This window comes from Furipterus horrens, unplaced genomic scaffold, assembly GCF_987537825.1.
Source record: "Furipterus horrens unplaced genomic scaffold, mFurHor1.1.pri manual_scaffold_2, whole genome shotgun sequence".
In the NCBI taxonomy this organism is placed as follows: domain Eukaryota; kingdom Metazoa; phylum Chordata; class Mammalia; order Chiroptera; family Furipteridae; genus Furipterus; species Furipterus horrens.
Genome location: NW_028327172.1, coordinates 169,421,142 through 169,447,868, shown reverse-complemented (window position 1 = coordinate 169,447,868; position 26,727 = coordinate 169,421,142). Strand labels below are relative to the sequence as shown.

Genomic DNA, 26,727 nt, shown 5'->3' with positions numbered 1-26,727 from the left:
CAGCGTGGGTTAAGATCTGACTGCCAGGCTTTGCATTCAATTCTGGCTTCATCTGTTACTAGCTCTGTGGCTAAGGATAAGTTACTCATTGCTTCTGTGCCTCAGTTTCCTCATCTGTGAAATGGAGGTAATAACATTGTGGTGAGAATTAAATTTGCATAAGCTTGCCTTCTAGTTAGAACACTACCTGGCACATACTAAGAGTTTAGCTACTAACATTATGTGCTAAGCTCTCTTGATGGAGAGATGTTAAGGCCTGGTTCCTGTCCTCAGAGAATCCACCATACAGCAGGGAGACTTGCATATAAATGGCTACCTCACAGCTGGAAAGTGCCCCAAAGCTGGCCTCCAGGTGCTGGCAGGACTCCCAGAGGAGGGAGGGGTGGCCACTGGAATGGAAGTCCTGAGGAAGGTGTCATTGTGCAGGAACATATTTGGGTTGGTTCTGGATGGAGCAGGTTTCCCGGGGTTGGAGTGGGAGTGCGGTGGGGTGTCCCGGGCAGGCAACACAGGATGTGTTTCAGAAGTGGCGGGTTGAGGGAACTGGTCGTGAGGGAGGGCTGCGCACTTCAGAAGTAGTTTAGAAAGAGCAGCCTGCAGCTCAGAGCAAGGCAGGCTTAACAGGTCAATGGAGAAGTGAAGTCACAAGGTGGATGAAAGGGTAGAGCAAGGGAAGCAGGCCAGCAGAGGGAGCTGAGCATCACCTCGATCTAACTTTCCATTGCCACTGCCTTGCCAGCTGAGAGACTGAACACAGAGAGCCTAAAGCAAGATACTGAGAAACATCTTCACTCCTGAAGATGGACATGGTCCTGTCCTCAAAGTGTCACCCTGACCCACTGGCTCATGCAGGCAAGGCACTCTGGACTACCGTGTGCACCTGAAACTCACAAAGGCCTGGTCATCACATTTTGTACAGGACAGGAAGGTGGGGGAATCTTCTAACTATTTTTCTTACTATTGAGTAGTTGAAAGATTTTTTAAAATTTTATCTAAAGACACTTTCTAGCCCTGGCTGGTGTGGCTCGGTGGATTGAGTGTTGGCCTGAGAAACAAAGGGTTGCTCGTTCAGTTCCCGGTCAGGGCACATGCCTGCGTTGTGGGCCGGGTCCTGGGTTGGGGTGCGCGAGAGGCGACCACACATTGATGTTTCTCTCCCTCTCTTTCTCCCTCCCTTCCCCTCTCTCTAAAAATAAAGAAATAAATCTTTAAAATAAATAAATAAATAAATAAAGACACTTTCTATCTTGAGAAAAAAAGTGATATCAGAGAAGAGTGAGTCAGGCTTAGAAAATATGATAATAATGGAAACAGTAACCATGGAATTTCTAGATTTTTCTATCTCTTTGATATTAAAAAATTTTATTTGGCTAGGCTGAGAGATCAATAAAGGATCAAAGGGCTAACAGGGATAGAATTTGAAAGTTTAAAAAAAGTTCCTACCTTTGCTAAATTGCAAGGAGACAATTAGATCCTTAAGAAATTAAATGTAAAAAAATCAAACTTTAAGAAAACAGACATGAATATCAAACCTTTGAAGGGAATAGAACTTCTTAAGCTCAGAAATGACAGAAAAGTTGGTAAAAGAATAGATTTGACTATATGTTAATTTTAAAAATAGAAAAGGCAAACAATAGAAAAACAGCTGCCGTAAATGTGACAAAGGGTTAACAGTTGTATATAACAGTTTACAGAGTGGCACGAACACACCAGGACCCGGAAATGCACATGGGCAAAGTTTTTTGCCAAGAACTAAAAATGTGGAAACATAGTGAGTTGGCAAACACGAGGAAAACATTCAATCCACGTGATAATCAAAGGAGGAAATGAGAACTGGTCTACATGTCCAAGAAGGGAATGTTAAATAAAATATATTAATGATATTCCCACTATCTCATAAATGTTATCAACATTAAAATATATTAGTATAAAACCAAGACATATATGAGAAAATACCTAGAATATAATATTAAGGGAAGAGAATATACATATTATGTACATGTGTATGCATAGCATATGTATGGACAGTGTAATACCTATGTAAAAGTAAAACTCACCCATGGAAGAATGGCTGAGAAGATAGTCACTGAAATATTAGCACTGGTTATTTTGGAGACCGTGACACCATGGACTGTTGTAGTTTTTCTTATTTATTGCATTTTGAAGTTTACCTTTACTGTTTATATATATTATCTTTATAACATAAAAATGTAGTTTAGACTTTTAAAGATAATACTATATATAATATATATGATATTATAGTAGTTTTTCTTATTTACTGCATTTTCAAGTTTATCTTTTTTGCTTATATTATCTTTATAACACAAAGTGTATTTTACACTTTTAAAGATAATGCTATATATGACACGTTGATTATTTCATAATCCAGTATTATTTAATGCTCAATGAATAATTAAAACACTTATGAGATGTTTACCTCTCTTCATATCTTTTTCCTTTCTATCAAAGCAGTAATAGGAACCTAAAAGAGAAATGAACAATCCAAACAGCAAAACTCAGAAACTCAAAAAAAGAAAATAAAGGGGGGAGATGTTAATGGGATAATGTGAATTTAGTGAATATGTCTTAGAAATATGAAAGTTAGTTGAAAGAGCCCTTAGACAAACTGATTTTTAAAAAATTCTTACAATTTTAAATAGTAGGCAAAATAGGAAAAGAAACCTGACCTAATAAAAACTAAATCCCAAAAAGGCTGCAGAAGCCATGTAATATCATAAGTTGGATACACACTTTTGGCAAATATGTCACTAAGTAACAGGAACATGAAGCATATTAGCTTTGTGGCAGCAGGCCTATTCCAGGATTACTCAATCTACAGCTTTCACTCGACCCAGCCATTCCGCTTTGGGTATTTCAAGAAAACAAAAACACTAATTTGAAAAGATAAGTGCACCCTAATGTTCACTGCAATATTATTTACAATAGCCAAGATATGGAAGCACTCTAACTGTCCACTGATAGATGACTGTTTAAAGTGGATGTGATATATACATATATACAAGGAATACTACTCAGTCATAAAAAGAATGAAATATTGCCATTTGTGACAACATGGATGGACCTGGAGGATATCATGCTAAGTGAAATAAGTCAGACAGAGAAAAACAAATACCATATGATTTCACTTGTATGTGGAATCTAAAAAACAAACAAACAAAACAAAACAAAAACAGAGAATAAATTGATGATTGCCAGAGGGGTGGGGTGGGAGGATGGGTGGAAAAGGTGAAGAGGAATAAGAGGTACAAAACTCCAGTTATAAAATAAATAAGTAATGGGGATATAATGTACATCATAGGGAATATAGTGAATAATATTTTATAATAACTTTGCACTGTGACAGATGGTAACCAGACTTAGTCTGATAACATCATAAAGTATAAAAATGTCAAATAACTACGTTGTACACCTGAAACAAATTAACGTTGTATGCCAACTATACGTCAATAAAATTAAAAAAAAAAAAATGCTACACACTACATTGCTTAAACCAGACTGACTGTTTTTTACCCACCTGTGGAAGTGCCACTGTCTTTTTTGCAATAACGTGAATATTCTGAACTCATCCATATGTGAAAGTTTTGGAAGACATGCCACTGTAAATTGTGTGTCACATTAGTCAGGCCCTCCACAGTCTGCATGGCCTCTCCTCATTTAGGAGACTTCCCACCTCCAGGCCAATCCACATGAACCAGCTAGGGGCCAGCATGCCTGGTCTTCCCTTTTGCGCCCCAGGATTCTTTGCATGCTGTGGACAGAGTCAGCTGACTCAGGTGGGAAGGAAGCCATGGGACTATCAAACCCTGGGACACGAGCTCCTGGAATATTTTGTATGTTATTTAGCTGAACAACAGCATAATTAAGTTACAAGTGACAGAAGTCAGATCTACTAAATGATTACAAAAGGCCTGCCAGAGGAGCTGTAAGTCTCCCTAAAAAGCCACCTTTTTCTACAAATCTGACATCTAACAACCCACTCAAAGCCTACACAAACACTCCCTGGTTTGCACTGACCATGTGAGAGTCCATTCCTAAAGAATGTCATTCATTTTCAGGACCTTATTACCCTTTTCTTCAACCTACCCTTGGCTCCTGGACTCCCCTGATGAAGTCCTGTGGTTCCAGCTGAACTATCAGTGTCCTATGGATTTAAACAATTTCTCCTCTTATATGTCTTATAGATTTAAACCATGGCTGAGGATGTTTCATTCAGTATTCCACAAATATTCACTAAACAATGGATGTTCAGAGATGAAAGGACCTGGTTCCTGCCCCTCATGGAGCTTCCAATACACTGGGAAGAAAGGGAGATACACAAACCAGTGGTTATAATGCATCTGGTCAGTGTCACAACAGACGCACATACTAGGGAGAGTGCATCCAAAGTCAGGGGAAGTCGCAGGAGGAAGGAGCAGCTGAGAGGAGAGAGGCAGCAGTGGCGAGTGCATTCTCGATGGGGAGAACAAGTGGAGTACGGTCAGAATGTGGTAGCCAATATGGCAGCCATCAGCAGCCTGTGGCTGTACCACACTTGAATGTAGCTGGTCCAAAACTGGGTGTGCTATAAATGTAAACTGCACATGGGATTTCAAAGACTTAGTATGAAAAAAGCATGGAAAGTGTTTTAATAATTCTGAATACTGACTACATATTGAAATGATACTGTTCTGGATGGTATTGGGGTAAATAAAATATTAAAGTATTAAAATAATATATGTGGCGAATGTTACCGTTCTTTTGGATAGTTCTGGTGAGAACATAAAGTTCTAGGCTGCAAGTGCCAAAAAATAAATTAAAATTATTCCAATAAATAATAAAATAAAGGGACTAGGTGTACAGAAGGAACCAGACTGCTCAGGCCTTGGGCCTCACACAGGGAGTCACTAGGACCCCGGGCAGGGAAGGGAAGAAAATGGCAGATGCTTCCTTTGGAAAATAACTCTGGCTGTAGAATGGGAGAGAGATGAGAACAAGGAGAAAACCCAGAGGCAGGAAACCTCCTGCAGGCAAAAGTGAAACAGTCAAGGGTGACCCACCTGCCTCCAACCTCCTGGATCTGCTCTGAACCTTCCCTGCACCATGGGCCCCTGTGGGACATAAAGCCTATGGACCCTTGCTCCGATCCATGTTTTTACAGACAGAAAATAAAATACCAAGGATTACAAAGGAAAGCAATTATTGAAATATAGGTATCATTTAGAAATCTGTGATACGGCAACATGTGTGCTTCTTTATTGACATTTTAAATAAGACTTAGCAGGAGTCTAACAATTATTATAATGATGAAGCATTCATGAACATGAATGTTTGAAGCCACAGCCATCACGAGGCACACAGTATCTGGGCTTCCATTAGTGGTGAAGTCACAGGCACTGCTAACACCACTGTGGTTTGTTGCCTATATTTACACTTGAAAAAAATGCTAAATTTTAGGGAATGGTTAGTGAAAATAAAATGTAATTTTCTTCCCACTCAAATCACAGACGGCCTTAAATACTATCCATGGAGCCCTTAGGGATCAATGAACCCTGAGTTAGAAACCCCTTTAAGATATGCCTGGGCTTTCCTCACCAGTAAATTTAAGTCCCTCTAAAATGGGAACAGGGAGGGTGTGTGGTAACAGTCAGACACTGTTTTACTTCTAGGATTGATTTATTCCTATGGCCACATCTACAATAGCATGTTTAGCCAGCGAACACAATGGCTTAGATGTTCTAAAGGAAGCCTGTCAGGTTCCTCTGAGTTAGGACTGGAACCCACGCTTTTCCTCAGAAGATGAGAATCATGACCATGAGAACAGGCCCAGGAGACCCAGAGGGAAAACTGTGAGGGCTGTTCTTTAGTTCTTAGTTCACCCAAAGGAATTTAGTTAAACAAACAAAAATAGCAAAAAGACATACATTATATGATTGCACTTATATAAAGTATCCATAGCAGTGGTCCCTAGAGGCTTGGGGAAAGTGGAAGAGGGAAGTTATTTTGTTATTGTAGGTAGTTAACTAGTTATCAATAAGAAAGAGAACAAAGGGAATTAGACTTTGAGCTTAATAATCTAGGGAGCATAAACCTGTTTGCTTCACCAGGAAGCTACAGCTTCACACAGCAATGGGAAGGGGGGGGCGGATCTCAGCATTGTTCTTCCAAGGGGATTAACACTCCTCCCTTCCCCCCTTCGGTACCTGATTGCTAGGTGCTTGACCATAGAGGCCTGTCAGTCTAACTAGGGGGGGACCCATCAAAAAGCCAGAGAAAGCTTGGAAAACTGATTGGTTATTATCCCAGGGGAACAAAGAAGTGCTCCCTCCCTCTCTCTTTCTCTCTCTCGCTTGTGACCTGCACTCACTCCACGCATTGGTGCATCCTCTCTCTATAGCCATGTGGCCTTAGCAGCTGTGCAGCCGATGGCCAGCCAATGGCCCTGTGGACTCCACACAGCGGCTCCAGGTGGGAGGGGGCCTGAACACCTCAGCACTACAGCAGACTGCAACCGGGAGCACAAGTTAAACTAGCTAGCTGGATGCTGCACTGGCCTAACCTTTAACATGGCACAGGATCTCTGGACAGTGACTATTTCTGGCCCTGATTTTCCATGACAGGACGAACAGAGGTGGGACACGGGAGGGGTGCGCATTCATTTACTTACTTACTTATTGAGTTATTTATTCATTCATTGGAGGGGCATACTTCTGACTTTGCTTTCTGAATAAATAAATCTTACCACCAGACCTCATTCTCTTTTGTGGGTCCCTGAAAATGCTTCCTCTCACAACACAAGAACCCCACTTCCACCAGCAAGCATTTAATGGTGTTGAATTTCAGATCTGCAAGATAAAAAAGTTCTAAAGCTCTGTTTTTCAGCAATGTGACTATAACTAACACTACTGAACTGGACACTTAAGAATGGTCAAGATGGCTGAACTAAATGGCTGGGTTGGTGAAGAATGGGGTGGTCTGTGGGCTTCACTTTAAAACTGGTTTCTCTTTTCTATCCTAATGGCTTGGACAGAAAAGGCCCAGAGGCCTGAGAAGGGGGAAACCTAAACTATTTCCCTCAGCCCAAATTAAGTATGGTGGGCAAAAGGGTTTTGGACAGGCGAGATGTGCCTAGCACACCTTCCTCCAAAGAAGCCCTTTTTTTCCTAATATGGAACATTGATAAATTAATCCCTGCCTTTTGTCATCTAGTAGTTATGGATCGAATGATGTCTTTTAACCCTTTTCACCAAATCTGTTGCCCCTAGAACACAACAAGGACACCAGCCTGTTAAACCAAGCACGCTGTTGACCGGAGACAGCCAACTGACCTGGAGTCTGCACGATCCTTCCCCATGTGGGAAGGTCACCTTCCCCTCCACACCCCCACTATTATTAGGGTTTTCTGGACCCAAGGGTAGGTAGGACGACGACCATGTCCAGCTTGAAGCAGCTAGAGGAGCTTGAGACCTTCGCCCATTGTCCTTTACAAGATTACAAAGGGTCCTAATATTTGAGAGGGGGGGGATAGTTAATTTTTACGAACCAGGGGTATGGACTTGGGGGGGATTGCTGGGGGAGGGGGGTGCTGGGTGGAGGGGAGCAAGGGGGAGAAAATTGGAACTGTTGTAACAATATAATCAATAAAAAACATTAAAAAAAAAAAAAGAATGGTCAAGATGGTACATTTTATGCCATGGATTTTTATCACAATAATAATAAAAAAAAAAGGTTAATGCTGCAAAACAAACAAATAGGATACTCAGATCCTAGTTTAAGTTCTGTTGTTCCTGAGTGGAACAGACCTGCCCTACCCTGTACACAGGGGTTCTTTAGGCATAAAAAACACATATAAAAAAATGCTTTTTAAAATGAAGACCTAAGTGTTTTTGAAATTTTTTTTATGTAACAACAGAGATCTTCTTTACAGTTCTGTATATTAATTTATACAAAGACAATCCACTAAGACTAATAACAATAGCAAACATTAACACTAATTATGGGCTCACACTAGTCTAAGCACTTTTATAAATACTGACTCACTGTCTCACTTAATCTTAACAACCCTGTGGTGCAGGTCCTATTTTTATCTCCACTTTATAGATAAGGAAGCTGAGGTACAAAGAGCTAGTAACTGGCAGAGTTGGGATGCAAAACGGACAATGCCACCTGAGGCAGGGACCAGGCTTTTTATCTCTAAGTACCAGCACCTGAGAATCCTACTGACTCATCCATACTAAGGGAATCAGTTGGCAAAAGTTTATTGAGCAATCAATTGTGGAAAAATTTTACCATTTCGCAGAAGAAGAAAGATCTGCTGTCTGCTTCCCTCTACCATTTTTTTGAAACTTGATAAGGAGAAACTGTACAGGAAAGATTATGGGGGTAGAGGAGCTGTTGTCAGAGTGGGAGGAGGAATATAACACTGCAGTGGGGAAAGTGCTGTGGCCATAAGGTCCCCAAGTGCCTCCCTCTACTAATCTTTGAAAAAACTATTAAAGCAGTTCTAACTTCCCAGCATTGGGACTGGGCGGCCAAAGTCTAACCCACACTGGTTGTCTTCCCTTCCCAGGAAGGTGGGGAAAGAAGTGAACAGCAGACTAGAAGGCCTTTCTGCAGACCCGCAATGAGTTTTAGGAACTGGTCTAAAACTAGTGTGGGAGGAAAATTGAGGAAGGCTCTAGAAGTCACCAAAGAAAATCACAAGGTGACCTTAAAAGGGTTGGGGGTGAGAAGTGGCTCTTCATGGCTCAATAACCACATGCAGCCAACGCAGGAAGCAGCAGCTGCATTTCTAAACACAACTGGCAGCTTGCCCGGCCAGGTCCAGCGTGGGGCACGGCGTGCGAGGGAGGTGACAATCCATGTTTCTCTCCCTCTCCTTCCCGCCCTTCCCCTCTCTCTAAAAATAAATAGATAAGGCCTTTTAAAAAATAATAAAATAAAAAATAAACATAATAGGCTGAGATTCAGCTCCAGGCCACAAAACCATTCTCACCCAGATGTAATCAAGGCTGTGCTCCCCATGCAGCACCCAGAGGATGCTCGTGGGAAAAAGGAGGACTCAGGCCGGGGCTGTAGGGGGGGGCGGGGGGGTTGTCACGGCTTATTTCCAGTGTGGGAGGGGGGCAGTCAGGACTCACCTGTAGGTGTATGGCCCCACTTCTTCTAACCGAGGGATCTCCCCTCTGAGGATCTCCTCTGGATTGGTGACGTTGAAGAAATAGAACTGGGAGTACACGGGCAGAGGGGGCCTCTTCCAGGAGTCAAAGGTTTCAGAACCATTCCTTAGAACAATATTCTAGGGGAGAAGAACGAAAGGAAATTTACAAAGTGTAAGGCCGCTGGCTTTGAACACAGAGGCAAAGAGAGGGACACTCCCTCCTCTGACCTCCTGACTTGCTTATTTTTTCACAGGTACCCAGTACAGTCCCTGGACATGAGGGCCACGCACTACGCCAGTATGAAGCTCGCAGCCCTGTTAAAACAAAAGGTCTTCATAAATATCTGAGGTGAAGGAAGGATGCTGGAGCCGTAGCTCATGGATGGAAACATGGTGTTACTAAGGTCATAGATTTTTTTTCTTCAACAGCTACAGTAGTTTATTTATGACTCAACTCTTCATAAAACATATGTACATGACAACCAATTTTACACATTAGAAATAGTATCAAAAGTATGAATTACAACACAGACAACAATAGGAAATGGGTGTAAAACAAAGCTGAAGTGGACAATTTCTCTTTTTAATTAATTAACACTAGCTTAAACTTTGTTAAAGAAAGTACCCAAAAGATCCCATTGGATTTGTTACAAAGATTACACGATCATACAGCTGCTGTGGAAGCTCGGGCCATTCTGAGAAGTACCACGCCCTGCCAGTTCACCCACAAAGGACAAGAACAGCGAAGGCCAGCTTTAATCCTGCCTCACTTGAGGTTAAGTGCATGGGGTATTCCTTTTTTGTTTGTTTGTTTAAGATTTTATTTACTTATTTTTAGAGAGAGGGGTAGAGAGGGATGGAGAGACACCGGGAGGGAAACATTGATATGTATTGATATGTGAGAAAAACAGAGATTGGTTGCCTCTTGCAGGCCCCCAGGTATGTGCCCTGACTGGGAATCAAACCAATGACCTTTCGGTTCACAGGTTGGCACTCAATCCACTGAGCCACACCAGCCAGGGCTGCCTGGGGCATTCTTTATCTACAGTCCTTCTATTGTTTTCCACCCTTACTATGTGTTGTAAGCTGAATTGTGCCCCAGCCCCTCCAAATTTCATACATTAAAGTCCTAATCCCACAATGTAACTATATTTAGAAATAAAGTCTCTAAAAAGAAATGTGAGGTTAAATGAGATCCAGACTCTAATCCAATATGACTCATGGCCTTATAAGAAGAGGATATCAGAACAGATAAACAGAAAGGAAAGAGCACAAAAAGACACAGGTGGAAGACAGCTGTCTATAAGCTAAAGACAGAGGCCTCAGAAATCAGCCTTGCTGACACCCTGCCCTTAGACCTCTAGCCTCCAGAACTATGACCCAATACATTTCTGTTGTTCACGCCGCCCAGTCTGTGGCATTTGTTATGGCAGGCCTAGCAAACCCAAACTAATACACCACCCCCCATGAGAGGAGTTTTCTTTTCACCTTACTGACGTCAGGCTTGGCTAAGTGACTTGATTTAATCAACAGAATGTGACTGAAATGGCAATGCCCTGATTTTAAGCTAAGGTCTTCAGCAGCATGGCAAGTTTCCACCAGCCACCCTCTGCCAAAAGAGGAGCATGCCCCGGGCAGCTGTTGTTCCTTCAGCCAAGATGGTGGTGATATGTGGACCAGACACAAAGCCTGAACTCCAGTCTCGTTCAGCTGAGCCAGTCACGCTCAAATGGCAGCCAGCCTGTGTACCGAAGTATGAAATAAAGGTCCCTGTCACAAGCCGCTGAGTTTCTGGGGTTGTTTGTTATCCAGCATTGCAGTAGAAGCCTGATTAATACTTTGCCCAAGGTTAATAGACAGAAACCTAATATCTTGTAGTCCTAACGGTCCTCAACTTGTTCATGGGAAAACATTACATTTTTACAGGAAAAATTATTGAAGTACACAAGAAAGATAAAAAGCACAGACTGCAACCATACAAACCAGAATGTGAACAGTGATTAAGTCTGCATGTTGGAAATCTGGATCACTGTTATTTTCTCTTTGATAAGATTTTGTATTTTCCAAATTTTTATACTAAGTAAAAAAATTAACGTGGAGAAAATTTTTAAAAAGAAAATCAAAAGAGGAAAATGGGATCTACCAACACAGACAACGTAAAGCCACCAGTGAAACAACAGATTCCAAGAGAAGCATCCCCTGATCTCACCAGCCATTCTTCCAGCAATGAGGATTTGAGTGACAATCAACAAAAAGACCAGCTTCAGAACAAGTTAGAAACCACATCCTAAAATGTAGTGGCGCAGCACACAACAGGGCATTAAATGTTAGCAGACTGGGCCTCCAACTTAATAGAAGCAATGCGGCAAGGAATCTTAATGATATGGCTCTGTTATTAAATAGAAAATATCCCAAGAACCTCTGCAGAGAAAAACAAAGTGGCTCTGGAATAAATAAATGAAGAAACTCTAGGCTTGTCAAAGCAAAGCTAGTCATCTGGAAGGGCTGGGAGCAAATTCACGTCCATGCACTGGCCATGTCAGAGAGCTAGGGATTACTTGTGGTTTGGCATCCGTTCAAAACGTCTATTCATCAGATTTCTATCCAAACAGCACATTATTAAAATATTCTTTGGCCTTTATTATCAGAGCTGATCTACTGATTTGAGATCAGAACGATGAGACAGAAAATTTCCAAGACAAGCCATGAGACCCCTCTCCTCCAACCTCCGGATCGAGCTCAGACTCTCTCCCTGGGGAAGCCCTCCCCTTCCCTGTCCCGGCACTCACTCACTGATCTCTCCCTGCCCCAGTCACCCGGGGGCCTAATCAGTCATTTTAGACAGATTTTTTTAAAAAGAGCTTTGTGGTGCTTTATCTTATTTCCTAAAGAGTCTTGGCTATCTGAGGAGGAGCAAGGGAGCAAGTCAGGCAGATAGTGAGAGAACTCTAGGACTCAGAAAGCCCAAGTTCATCAGATGTCACTCGGAGGCCCTTGGGGGAAGGTAAGGACTGAGCTGAAGGTCATACAGCAATTTCACATTGGAGCTGGGTCTGGAACCCAGCGTGGCTTTCTCTCCTCTCCTACCTTACCTCACAACATTTTAATAAAATGGATATAAATACATCACACATTTTCGTTATACAAGTTACCCGGTAGAGTTTCTCTGCCATAAAGTATATGTACAGGACCTAGAAACAGCTCAGTAACATGAACTTAACCTTCCTAAAACTCATATGTTAACTATAAGATAACATGTACATAATAATTTTTCTCCTAGAGGATTTTGAAGACCCATAGATATTTTAAGAGATGTCTGATTTCATTAAAATAAGGACCTTTTTTTCTTGTCTATAAATTCCCAGAAAAGGGTAGGGAAATAATTTTCCCTCCTCCATAAACTCCTTCAGTAGTTCCCTTCAACTCGATAGATCTTTTCAACCCTGTAACACACTCTATGTATAAGAATTTCTTAGGGAAAAAGTGGTCAAATAGAAAATATCTTCTAAAAATACAAGTTAACAGTAATCAACATGAAACAGGTGATATTAGCAACTGAAAAGAAAAGAAAAGGACAGCTACTCAATGTGGTAACATATTGTTAGGTTAACTGTTGGCTTCTCAAAACAGAAGGTGCTGCCCTGCCCAGATAGGTCAATTGGTTGGAGTGTCGTCTCAATACACTAGGGTTGTAGGTTCGATCCCCAGTTGGGGCATATATGGGAAGCAACCAATGAATGCAATGCATTAAGAAGTGAAACAACAAAATCAATGTTCCTCTCTCGATCTAAAATAAAGAAATAACTTTTTTTTTAAACCCAAAAGGTTCTGACTTACAAATAAAGAGGTGTTTTGTTTTTTCCTTAATCCTCCCCACAGTGTCCAGAACAATGCAGTTCCTGGAGAAATATCTGTTCAATCAACAGAATACAGTACTAGAACATCATGCACTAGCTTCCATTGACTTTGCTCAGAAGACGTTCGGAGAGAAGAACTTGATATGAGACATCAAGAAAAGAGTGGGAGAAAGCCACGAACGGTCAAACGCAAAGCCGCTGGGCCAGGCCTGGTAACGGCACCTGACAGCTACACATCGAAGGAGCCTTTAAAGTGTACCCAGAGGAAGTGGCTGTTCACTGGCCACTTTAGTCACACTCAGACACAAAGAAAGCAATAGCTTCATTAGAATCACCGAAACACATAGCTTTAGCACCTATCAGTCTGTGTATCTTATCGGTAATCCAGCACCCTCAAGAACTAAGTATAGCCAGTTCCTTTGTGGGTGGAAAGAAAAATCTGTGTCCCTCCACGACCCCTTTCATGAACAACTATTTAAAGCAGTGCTATATCCACGGTTTCCTTGCCGAGTGCAGAACTACAATGTACATCATGAAAACAGTGTGTGCATGCCAGGCACTGTGGGAGACACGCAGTGACACAGATTTGGTTTCTATGTTCCAGGAGCTTACCTGCTATTTAGGGGGATATTGATACACACATGCAGGATCATCAACGATATAAAGGAGCATGTGGTACATGGCCGAGGACTATAATGGTCTCTGCAGTGTTCAGACAATGGCCTCTATGACCTGAGAGGGTGAAAGGTAGTGCTTCAAGTGAGCCAAGAAGAATGAGTAAACATTTGGTAAATAGGAGGAGGTCCTGGGTGTGGGCAACTGATGCAAATCAGGGTTGAATCAACTCTCCTGACTGGCTGGACAGAGTGAGCCCTTCCTCCCTGCTCGTTCCATGGCTGCCTTTCCTGGAGCCTTCTGCTTAATCAGAAAGATAGTGGCTATGGAGAAGGAGATAATAAAAGATACAGAGAGGGACAGTATTAGGTGTGACTGTGAGTTCTATTGGGAGTAGGGAGATTCATTTGGAGAGACAGGCTGAGGTGACAGGAGCCTGGATTTTATCTGACCTACAATGGAGAGCCATGGAAGGTTTGTGAGCTGCAGGATATTATCAAGAGCTAGGTACTGTGTTGTCACTTTAACTCATCTGAACCCCCTGATGGTCTAAAAGGTGAAACTCATCTTCCCAATTTTACATTTGAGAAGACCAAAGCTCAAAAAGGTGAGGACAATGCCTGACGTTTGGTAGTAGAGAGGTGGAGCTAGTGTCCTGCCCCAGGCCTCACTGCAAACTGGTGCTCCTGGCAAAGTGAAGTTCACTAGAACCCCAGGCTCCTGGGAACCAGTGGTTCAGGAGACCTCCTTTTGTGCTGAGGAAAGGACTTACTGCGGAGAAACACCTTTTCCCACACTGCCGTAGGTGAGATTCACAGATGTCTCTGCTGTTACCTAAAACAAGGCCAGACACCTTCAGACTCCCATTCTTTGCTTCATAATTGACCAGCTGAACTGGTTGTTCCCACAAATCAATGGGAACAATGTGTCTGTTAATGCACAGCATGGTGACTGCAGTTGACAATACTGTCCTGTACACTTGGAAGCTGCTAAGAGAGTATTACAACACCACACTCTGTGAGGTGATGGATATGTTAATGAGCTTGATTGTGATAATCATTTCACAATGTATATGTTTATCAAACATCGTGTTGTACATCTTGAACATATGCAATTTTTATTTGTCAGTCATACGTCAAAAAAGAGGGGGAGGGGGAATGCTTGTTAGCCAAACTTTAGTTAAGTTTCTATCCTTCCTAGACCTGTTTCCTCTCCCTATGAAAGAAAAGCCCTTGAGGCTACCGCAGATACACAGTCAGATGTTCTCCCTGTTGTAAGCTCCAGTGAACTATTGCAACAGTCCTTTCCCCTTTGCAATAATCCTTTCAATATGTTTCTTTTTGCCTAAGTTTTGTATTGTGCAACCGTGCCTGTTTGAGTTGACACAGGAAAGAGATGTTAAGAAGGTTCCACTGACACAGTAGAAAAGAGGGCTTGACCAAAGTTGTTATAAGGATGAAATGAGGTCTCAGCAGACAGCTATCTCAGGCCACACTCACTGTGCCCAGTAAATGGTGATTCCAATTATTACCATCTTCGAGTTGGGGATGAGAGGGTTCTAGGCCTTGGTTTGATATTAAAAAAGGAATCTTGTCACTCTAATTAGTCTGCTCAACTATAGACAACTAGCAAATGTTAAACAATAAAACAGAAAAACAAAAAACAAACAGAAAGTCTTCAGTCACGATCCTCTCTTCCAGCCCTATATATAATTCAGTTTAGGTTGAAGCAACAAGGATTTAGCATAAAATTGGAAATAACCAGAATGTTGAACAGGAAAAGAGTGACTTGGTAAATTATGATAATTCACAAGTTGGACTAGATATAAATAATCAAAATTAAAAACACTACATAGAAATAAGAAATATGCTCATGATCTATGTTAAATAAAAAAGGCAGACAAGGTAAAATATGTGCCTGTGTGAACAAGACTAGCAGATAAAACACAAATATGAAAACATGGAGGTGAAAAACAGAAAATTTAATCTCTCAGCCTCCACACCAAACGTCTACTAGCACTTATCTCCATGGACTAGAAGTATGAGGAGTCTTCCATTCTCTCCGTTAAGTTTTTCTGAATTGTTTGAATTTTTTTATAACAGAAATAAATGACTTCTATAAGCAGGAAAACAATAATTGTTCCCTTATAATTTTTTTAAAGCAAAACTCTAAGAAAGAGTCTCAGATTCTAGAAAATGTTATCAATAGTCCCGAAGGGAAAGGAGAAGGAGCGGTTACAGAGAGAGCCAACTTCATCTAGGCTTTCCCTCTGTTCTTGCGAAACAAAGGCGAGGCTGGTGCCTCATCAGTTGTGCTCAGCTTTCCCACAAAAGCTTCAAGAGCCCCCACCCGACAGCCAGCTTCACAGCATTCCTTTTCCTAGCATTGTCTGGAGAATCGATTTCGCTTTCTGCATTCCTCTCCAGCTTTTCCTGACATGCATCACTGTGTGTGGAGAACTCCAGAGTGAGAAAGGACTTGCAATCTCGTGTATTTAGTAAAGAAAATCAGCTCAGAATTATAAATCCTGAAGGAGCAGTTAAGTGTGAACGGATGGATGATTATTCGCCCGAGTGAAACTTGCCTGGTCTGTATCCAGCTCTTAGGCAACCAAAAGTCCAAATGGAAGAGTTTCCAGAAAGAAGGAGGGCAAAAAGCTTATCCAGAGGGAAGCTGTTCTTTCAACAGTCTGACTTGAACCTGTTCCTCCTATTTGACTCAGGAAGTTTCAGGATAGAAATAAAGACCGGAGTTGTTAACTAAAAAAAACAGCAGCAAATGAAAACCCTAACAAAAAACGATGCTTGACAGCTTGCCAGAGCCACCCTGATACAAGCTAGGGTTGTCCTCACTGTCTGGCTCAACCCCCTTCACCCTCCCTTCCCTGTCACTCCCAGCTGAGTCAAGGCCCACACAAGTCTCACAACCCCTTTTATTTCATTCAAATATTGCTGTCCAGGGGGCCAACTCTTCCTGCACCTTTAACATGTCTCTTTTCCTGCACTCCATTTGGCTGGACATTTGTCAGGGAACCCACTGTAAATCTTTTGAGGAGACAGCGTGTGTGTGTGCGCGTGTGTGTGTCTGTGTGTGTGAAAGGAGAGAACAGAGGGAAGTTCATAAATACAGCTGTCAACATTTCTAAAACAGTTGCTTTTTTATTTTTGTCTTTCCCTCACCGTTTTGCTCAGTAAAGGACAATTGTCATTACTACCATGGCCAGCTGCTACTTATGGGGAGTCTCCAGGCGTCAGGTGCTGCATGCACTAGGGCTTTATGGGCTCTGAGCCTCACACTGGCCCTGCAAGGTCCCATTCTGCAGATAAAGAAATGGTGGCACTGGCTTTCTCATGCTCACAGAGCCAGTAAGTCACGTCAAATCTGACCAAGTCCAGGTCTGTGGGTGTGCAAAGCCCGTGCTTGGCCAACTGCAACAGCTTCTACCTCACCGCATCCTCAGGGTAGAGCTGCCAGATCCAGCTAATAAAAGTACAGGATGCCCAACTATCTCGCAAACACTGCACTGGCTATGCCAGAAATGCTTTTATTCTTAGGAGATGCTGAAGGATATGGGGGCAGAGTGTTACAATGCCTACAACTTGCATTCAAACAGTTCAAGGAAAAGTATACACCAGAAGAGATGAAATAAATACGGTGGGATGTTAAAAGCTAATAAATTGAAGGAAATCAAAATACTGTATGAGATACACTCACTAAAACAGTGTTATTTATCTGAAATTCAAATTTAACTAGGCATCCTGTATTCTGTCTGGCAACCCTACCTCAGAGAGACCCTGTTGCCATGGAGCCATAACTTGGGCCCCGAGGCCTTCCTGGGGAGTCAGCCCTTGCCTTAGTCTGGAGGAAAAGAAACTAGGGCAGCTGCGTGAGGTCATGGTGAAGTCCCTGCTGGAACTGACACAAGGAAGTGAGAAAGGAAGAACTGAGCTCTAGAGTTCCCAGGTGGCTGCTCTGCCCAGGTTTGCTATTGCGTCCAAGGACAGCACCTCAAACTCCTGCGGCGAGATGGTCTAGAAAAGGGCTGTATGTTACCTTAAACTTCTCATTTCTGCACCCGCCCCAGACCCAGAGGGCTTTCAGTTATATGCTCCCAGGGGCTGGTTCTGCAAAGGAAGGACTCAGAAACAAACAAGTAATAGCCTAACACTGAGCCTGAGAACGTTTGGCACAGAAGTCATTCATCCCACAGGACACAAGGAGCCAGTCTCCCTGGTTCACAAGGAGCCCTTTCCTCAGTCGAAACACAAGCTATGACTTGAAAACCACCAACGCTCCTCACTGAGGACCCCACTGTGGGGGCAGCCACCAGACAAACCCTGTAATCCACTGCATTTCCTAGCTACATTAAATTAAAAATCAGCATGAGGTCCTACATCAGTTTTACAATGTAATTTTGGATATTGCTTATTAAATTTAGCCAAGCAGAACAAGATAAATTTTCCCAGGCATAATACTGTGGGCAATACCATTGAAAGAAATACTGGAAAGATGATCAAGTTATGTGGTGAAACTGCAGTGTCAATGGTCAAAACAATCTGAAAAACTTACTTTTCCGTTAATTAGCCTGTATAGATATATATTGAGAGCTTTCTTTATGGCCAACAGGCATAGGCCATGTTCTCAAGAAGAAACTTAGCTAAGGACACAAAACAGACATGTGTGTAACAGTGAACAATAATGTGCAAGTCCCAGTTATTCAGCCCAAAGAAAGACTTATGTCTGAAATTATTCAGATCATTTCAGTTGTATGGATCCATTGTAAAATCCCCATTTGGTCATCTCACAGGCTGCCCAGTGACAGTAGGACCAAAAATGGACAGACTCATGATTGTCTTCTCTAATCAATCACTAAGTCCTACTGATTTTTCCTCCTCTTCTTCTCCATTTCTATTCTGTGCCCACTGCATCACCAGCTTGGACTGTGGCAATACTGTACTAGCCTCCTCACTGGTCTCCTTCTCTCTAGCTTTGTTCCTTTCAAATCCATTCTCTACCTCAGCCTCCAGAGAGTTCTATCAAAAGTGCCGATCTGAACAGACACTTCCCAGTGCTCCCAGGATAAAGTCCGAGGTCCCTGACCTGCTGTACTAAACCCTGGCATGTTTTGATACAGACTGTCACCTGTCATCATCTGTCATCTCCAGTAGACACAATGCACTAGCAACACTCAACCGATCCCTGTTCCCCAGGTACAGGCTGGATCCGCCGCTTCTGCCAAGAGCTGACATGATTTGATACACTCACAAGACACAATACATCCAAGTGAAACTGGAAGACTTGCTCAGGAAGCCAGTACTAGGAGGGCTGTTGAATCAGCTGTCCTGGTAGAAGCCACTTCCAAGTGATAAAAGAAGCACTCAGGGAATTGCATCAGACTTTTCTGGACTTTTAAGGAAACTTCCAGGACTCAAGAGTACTGCTGATTGTTCTTTTACTTCAACAGAGTGCCACTTAATAATTAAACACGTCTTCAGTATCCATGTTGTCATCTACATAGTCTAAATTCACCCAGAGAGAAGGCGGACCAACTCTGACAACCTGGCCTCCTAAGTGTGTGCATGATTTCCATGGGACTCCAGGTTAGTAACACTCACCAAATGTCAAAACACCAGTTGGTTTGCTTTGTTCTTAAAAATTTCTCCCCAACGTTAAGCAAACCCAATCTAGACTCTAATACAAGTGATTTGCACTATTTACCCCCCCCCCCCCCTTTTTAAAAATTCTCTGGGGAAATAAAAAAAAAAAACAAAAAAAACTGCCATTAAAATTCTACCCTTATTCTCTGACCTTATTTTAACTCAGCAACAAATGCACCAGCATTCCTTTTTTGTTAATGCCACTGCTGTTGAACTCATTTTGCTTTAATTGCAACTGTAAAAATTTCAGCTAATTTGATCTGACAATTGAGATTCAAAGGTTAGTTCATGTGTAAGCTGCTGCTCTGTAAATTATATACAGGACAATGTGATGAAATAACTATCCCAAAAAAGCTCCTGCTACAAAACACCCACTACGATACTTTTTAAAAACTTCCAGGTAATTACAAATATGAAACCAAGGTTGAGAACTGCCGGCCTAAAGGGAAAAAAAGCAGTCACCAGATGGACCCTTAATCATAAGGTGCAAATTGGGGAAATATCTGTGTATGTAAGGGTAGTGGTTGAAGGAGTGGAAGAGAAAGAGGATTTTAAGATGTGGATAAATAAGAACTGTAGCCATGAAAACAATGCCTGGGTTCTGTGCGTACCTTGTGGAGCCAGTCTTATATTTTACAACCTACTTGGTTGTGACTATCTCTCTCAAAGATGAAATAAGTGATGTTTTCACTGCTTGTTGATCTATGTCTTCTCTTCCTGCCATTGCCCTTGATTACCAGAACTACAGTGTTTAAAGCAAATATCCTTAAACTGGGACTTGCAAGAATGAGTACATCACTCTAACAATGGCATTCTGCCTCTCTCTGCCTCCGTCTCTCTCAACAGGGTATGAGGCTCAGATGCTGGAGGGGCCACACGGGCAGTGCAAATGAATGAAGTGGGTGTGAGCCCTTATGTTCCTTTGCACGTGAAACCACAGCAATGGTATTCACTTTTACACACCTCATTTTGTTAAACACCTCACCCTCCCAGGCTATCTTTCATTTTCCTTCTTTTGTTAAAGAGGGTCAGATGCTAAGAAAGGCCAAAGAGCAAACACAATGACAAAGGACACCTTCCTTGATCCTGGGCTGGGGAAGCTGTCAGGAGTGTGAAGGACAGTGGGAGCAGGGAGGGAGGGCCCATGTGAAGGGCAGCCTCTATTCTGCTCAGACTGCTGTCACCAAGGACTGCGGTGGGGCCGGCACTGCAGAACCCCATGTTTCAAGAGAGGCTGGAAAGCTGGATTTTTAGATGAACTTTCCAGATGTTAAAGGTATAAATATTAGAGACAAACATGTGACCACTGGCTTACAGACTGGAAAAATGTAAAGCTAGACAACAAGAACAATAATAGGCAAACAAAGTCATCCCTGGAGAGGTAAGCTTTCGTCTATTCATCCTTTATTGGTGATCTATTTGTATGATGTTGTATTTGGCAGTATGGGAAGATGGTTCAAAGCTAATGTGGCTAGGACCCCTCCCTTCACAGAGAGCTTTCAGGCTAACATTAAGGACTAAATTATGTCCTCTGGATTGAAAATCCCTGCCAGGGCTGAGCCTAGAGAGGAATTATCAAGTAATTCAACTATGGAGGTGCTAATATTCTAGTCTTTGATTATCACACAAGGAGAGACAGGCTCTTCCCTGAACCTGCATCCATGACTCCCAAGCTACAACCTTTAACATGGACTCAGGGGGAGGTGGGAAGGAAGGACATTTAATACTTAACATGTTAATTGTGTGTTAAAACATTAATAATATAGCTTCCAAACTGGTCTTGCAGAAGTATAACAGGGAGATTGTTATTTTTTTAATTATTCTAAAAATTATCATAATTAATGAACTGAAAACTAGATCAGCAGTTCTCAAAGTACGGTGTGAGGGCCCCTGGGGGTCTCTAAGGCCCTCTCAGGAGGCCCACCAGGTCAAAACTATTTTCATAACAATACTAAGAAACCAGCTGCCTTGTTCACTTTCTTGCTTTCAGGAGTGGAGAACGGAGGTTCTACAGGCTGCACGGCCTGTCACGATGTCACTGCTCTGGCAGCTGATAACAAACATGCTTGTCTAGTCTCGTGCTTTAAAATTGTATCAGTTTTAATTTCTAATATTGTAACTATCAAGAGCTATAGCCCAAAGAGACATAAGTTCTTTGGGGCCCTTGGTAATTTGTAAGAACATAAAGGGGCCTGAGGCCAAAAAAGTTGAGTTAGATTATAAAGTTGGTAAGCGTAGGGACAGTGTCTGGTGTAGTATTGTATCCATAGCTCTTAGCACACTGCCTCACAGATGGTCCACACTCAGTAAATATTTGCTAAATAAACGAATGGCTATATATCTAAGAGTGCTTTTAGATATAGGGAGCAAAAAATAAAAGTCTCCTTTATTTTCCTCAGTTGCTTTTGATTAGCTACCAGCTTTGCTTAAAAGGGGTCCCTTTAGAGGTATATCATGTGTATATGTATATATAGTATATAGTTCAATGATATAGGCCATAAATGACTAGTCACTTGGCCAACATCCTGTGTTTTCATTAATGATCTTGTAATCCCACCTGCAGAGTCTTCCCTGGGAACCAGCCAATGCCTGGAAGAACAGATGGCCTCTTTGCTGTGGCCTGACGGAACGAAATCTTGAACTTGATTAGACAAGAAAGCAAAAACAGTTTCCACAGGCAAGAGTCTTCCCCTCCCCCCACCTTTCCTTCAATGTAAACTTGCAGTATAATAGTAATTAGTAGTAGTAATAGCCTCAACTAGCATTGCTATGTCTTTTATATGTCAGTTATACCTCAACAAAGCTGAAATTATAAATAGAGTGGAAATAGATGTACCCCGTTTTTGTCAGTAATGTTTACTATATATGCATAAATAGAAAGGCAAAATAATCAACAATATGTTAACAGTAGTTATCTCTGCTTTATTAATTTTTGTTGTATCTGACTTTTCCTAATGCCATGCATTTCTTTTCTTATCAGAAAAATAAATGAAAATAAAGAATAAAATACAAAGGTACAAAAAAAAAAGAAAGAAGAATTGCCATCTTAAGGCGTGAAGACATTGGCTAACACAATCACCATCCAAACCAGTCATGGACTTCACAGTTAGCTCTGTATCCCAGGTGCCGTTCCTAAGGAGTCTGATTCAGCATGGCTGGTGGGGTCTGTAGTTTTAAAATCTCCTCAAGTGATCTGGATGCAGTTCTTAGAGTCAAGGGACTACACTGAGAAGTACTGGCTTACTGCTTGTCTTAATCATTAATAATGAATGCACTCATGGTCACCATGAATTAGTAAGATGTTGAAAGAAACATAATATGATTTTGATGTCATGAGATTACATTTCTAAAAGCCAGGGAGGAGTTACATATTCATGTTTAGAAGTTAAATAACCTTGCAAGGATATTGCCTCTGTTTATAAATCTATGATTTCTGCTTCTGTTGAGCCAATCACATTGCTCTGTGACAAATTTGGAAAACAGAAACCAAGAAATGGAGCCTGTTCATGGAAGGTCACAAGGAGTTGAGGCTGAGGAAGCCCCAGACGAGCAAACAGCCTGGGCCCAACAAGTGAACAGAGGCAGTCGGCTGGGGGGGAAACAGAGGAAAGAGAGGGAGATGCAGAGTGTGCCTGGGTCCTTTCCTACTGTACTCTTAAGAGGCCTTGCTGTGCTGTGGTTCTCACACTGAGATTTCTACGAGTTTCCTCTTGCAGCTTTAGAAAAAGAAAAAAAAAAATCCTATCTTTTATGAGTTAGCTTGAGTGGACCTCAGCTCCTTGGAGAGAATTGTTCTCCTTTAATGCCAAGAAGTGAAGGACAGTGAGATGTCTGAGGACAGAACTTACTGTCCAAACCAGGAGTCTTTTGAAAGGAATGCGGGTGCCAGGGCAACAGGTGTAAGTAAACGAGGACTGTCACTAGCAATGAGACGTATGGTCATCCTTGGAAAGGAAAACATGAATCAGGAGACCCAGCTTACATGCCTAACCCAACACCTTTCTTTTCATTTGGCCTTCCTTTCCATAAGTCACTTACCTACATTTCTAGAGACATATAAATACAAAGGCATTTGATGTCTACCATCATCCACTTAAAAATGAATATAGTTTCAGTATTCTTGACTATAAAATATCAGATTACATGATTGCTAAGGTTTTTTCTTACTCTAATACTCTGTCTTCATAATTCTGAAAAAAGGCAATTTGGAAGATGAGGTAGATATGCAAAAAGGAGCTCTTTAAGATTATATATAGTTGACTGTCTTTACGTAAACAATGAAGATATTTTTCTAATTTGACTTTTAAAAAGACCTGTACTTCCAAGTCAGGGAACATGACTAGGTTGCACGTCAGGTCCCCAGTTGGGGGTGCGAGTGAGAGGCAACTGCACAGTGATGTTTCTCTTCCTCTCTTTCTCCTTCCCCCTCTAAAAATAAAATAAACAAACAAACAAATAAATTACAAAAAGAAAAAAATAAAATAAAATAAAAAGACCTGTACATATTTCCAAACTGATGTTGTCTGGTTAAGTTATCAGTGATTTTATTTCTTGGGGCATCAGCAAAACAGCTCCACAGTTGCCATGGTTCCCAAAAGAGGCCAGCTGGGACTCACTTGCCCAGAGCCTCAGGTTCTGGGAAAGGGTAAATGTATTTGTCCTGCTCATCTTATCCTTGAGACCTAATGCTATTGTTCTTCCTTGGCCTGTAGGAAGCAAATAGGAAGCAAAACATGAACCCTCTCTTTCCCTCTCACTGGTTCCCTTGCCAGCCCGTCTCTTACTGGCCAGCCCTGACTTTGGCCAGCTCTGCATCCCCATTTCTGGGAGATGTTCAAATTCAAGTCTAAGGCCAAATTTAATATTCTGAGCTGCATTGTTGCTCTCAAGCAAAGGTCACATGCCCATGTCATAGAATCTCAGAATTCTGGAGCTAGAAGGAGCCTTATCTACTCTATAAACTTCAGTTTCTAAACGAGAAAAAAATAAGCAGAAACAATAAAACAATTGTTAATATCTGGGCATTGTGGAAGGGACTGTGCTAGATGCTTTACATCAATCACTTCATTTCCTTCTTCCAACAACCCTAAAGGAGCTATTCTTATTACCCCCAATTTCAAAGTGAGAAAATTGAGGTTATAAGGGCTTCAGTAATTTGCTACTTGGCTTGTTCAGTTTAATCCGAGTATATGTTAGTGACAGCAAAAGGAATTTTAACCATATTCTGCTGATTCTCAGAACACTGTTCATTCACCCAAAATGATCAATAGAGAGGCAATAGGCATTTGTTATGCATCTACCATTTACCAGGCACAGTACTGGTGCCAGGACAATTGGTATGGGTTACCAAGTGAAATGAAATGTAACATAAAACCCTGCCCTTCTAGGCTCTACAGAGGAAAAGAGATTGCTGGTCTATGCAAAGCTCTGTCTTCAGAGAGATCAAAAGGCTTGATAGAGAAGGACTGCTCACTGCTCAGAGCATCCCCAGGAAGCGACTGTGGGCAGAAAGAAGGGAGGCATCACTATGCCTCTTTTGCAATTGAGAAAGGTGAAGCAGAAACAACTATACGGTTTGCTCAATACAAACCAGTTGCCAGTGAGGCCAAGTAGTCTCAGTTCCTTCCACTGTGTGCACTGGCCCAAATTAAAATCTCCTTTCAATCGCCTCTGATCACAGCAGAACTCAAGGACAATGACCACTTGAGACAAATTTTTCTGGTAGGAATTATGTTACTAAGCTTCTTGTAATTAGCCAAACCAACTCATTAGAAATTCATCCCTTTTTTCTTTTCTATTTTTGATGTAGACAAGCCAGGATATGGACAAGCTTCAGATGAAACAACTGAGAACTGGGAGTACCAGGTAGATTATATTATAACTATATTAAAGTCAAGTTGTGAATGAATTGTTCCTAATACTGTTGGAAATAATGACATTGGCCACAATGATCACCTATTCAATGCCTGATACTGTGCTGAATACTCTCCACATTTGGCCTCACTCAGTCTCACAAGAGCATACACACAGACAGATCCAGGATTTGTGGGTAGCTGATACAATGTGAGGAGGTTCTTTCTAAGAAAAAGAAAATTCTGGATGCAGAATTAGGTACAGAGCCTTGGAAGGGCCTGTGCAAGTGAGGGACCCCAAGCTTAAGCTTTGTGAGTTTCACAGTAAATGCAACACTGTGCCCAAGACAGCTAACTAACATCCTTGCTTTTCCAAGTAATGAAATTAAGGCTCAGAGATGTAACTTGCTCAAAGTCAAAAAACTTGTAAGTGGCAAGGCTAGGATTTCAACACAGGTGTCTGACTTGAAATCTCATGTATTTGTTTCTTTGCTTATGAGGCTTCTAACAAAAAAATAAAACTATTATCATTTACAAAGCACTAACTATATCCCCTGAAAACACCCATTTTCCTTAATTCTTATCACCTTTCTATTTGCAGATGGGGAAATCAAGAATCACGAAAGGTTAAGCACCTGCCTAGCAGAAGGTCACCCAGCTAGTACATTGGTGGAGCCAGCACTCATGCCCAGGAGTGTTGGTCTGCAGAATCCTTCCTCTTTCCCACAATCCCACAACCCTACAGGTGATCCAGGAGAGCAGAATGGTAATGATGGGAACAGGTAACTTCTGGTTGACTTATGATATTCCTCTATCTGTCCACCGAAGTTAACCCTGCCATTTGGTTTCATACACCACGTTGTGTAGTGTTCCTCAGTGGGGTTGGGCAATTCTGAAAGTCCACTTACCCTGTACTATAATTTATTAGTAGGAGCAGAGCCCAATCCCCATGGAGAAAACCACATGAAAAGCTAATCACCAAATATCAATGTAAACACAAACCCCAGCCTAGATGCCTTACAGCTTACCCCCTGCCCCCCATGAAGTAAGTATAGACCCACAGAGCATCTGAGGGCTGGTAATATCTGAGGCACTGGGAGATCACTCATCTCACGAGGCTCCCCTGAAACAACCTTTCAAAGCCACATAAGAAAATTCATATATTAACTATAATTGGGTTAACTCTAGTCACCCAAGCATGAGTTTACATCCTTAAACAATCTTGCCCTGGATTTTCAGGTGGACGGGAGTGAAGAAGATTCAGCTCAGTTTTTTCCTTGAACATGGGTACTCAGGAAAAACAATCGTCTTAAGTAGCTTAGACAATGGGCCTCTTCATCTCTCCTTGGCAATGTGAACTTAAAAAAAAAAAAATTAAATTATGCTTTTCCATGGTGTTTTGTTTTGTTTTTTTAAGTTGCCTTTAACTGCCAGATTTCAAGTAACTGATGGCTTTTGGAAACAGCTCTTAAAGGAATATGTCTGTTGCCACCTGGAATGAGACAACTTCACTGACAGGGAGCGGGTGCGGTGACCAAACTGGATGAGGCCTGAGATGTTTATCCAGCCTGTGGCAAGTGCAAACCAGT

At 41.8% G+C, this 26,727-nt stretch overlaps 1 protein-coding gene across 2 annotated transcripts in view; it reads right to left on the bottom strand.

The window, feature by feature from the left end:
- The window catches only part of SCARB2 (scavenger receptor class B member 2), a 56,086-nt gene that overhangs the window by 27,894 nt on the left and 1,465 nt on the right, over positions 1-26,727 (bottom strand). For both annotated transcript variants that reach the window (XM_090266737.1, XM_090266738.1), the window contains exon 2: positions 9,138-9,295. In XM_090266737.1, the coding sequence (XP_090122863.1) occupies positions 9,138-9,295 (158 nt within the window). The remainder of the gene's footprint in view (positions 1-9,137; positions 9,296-26,727) is intronic.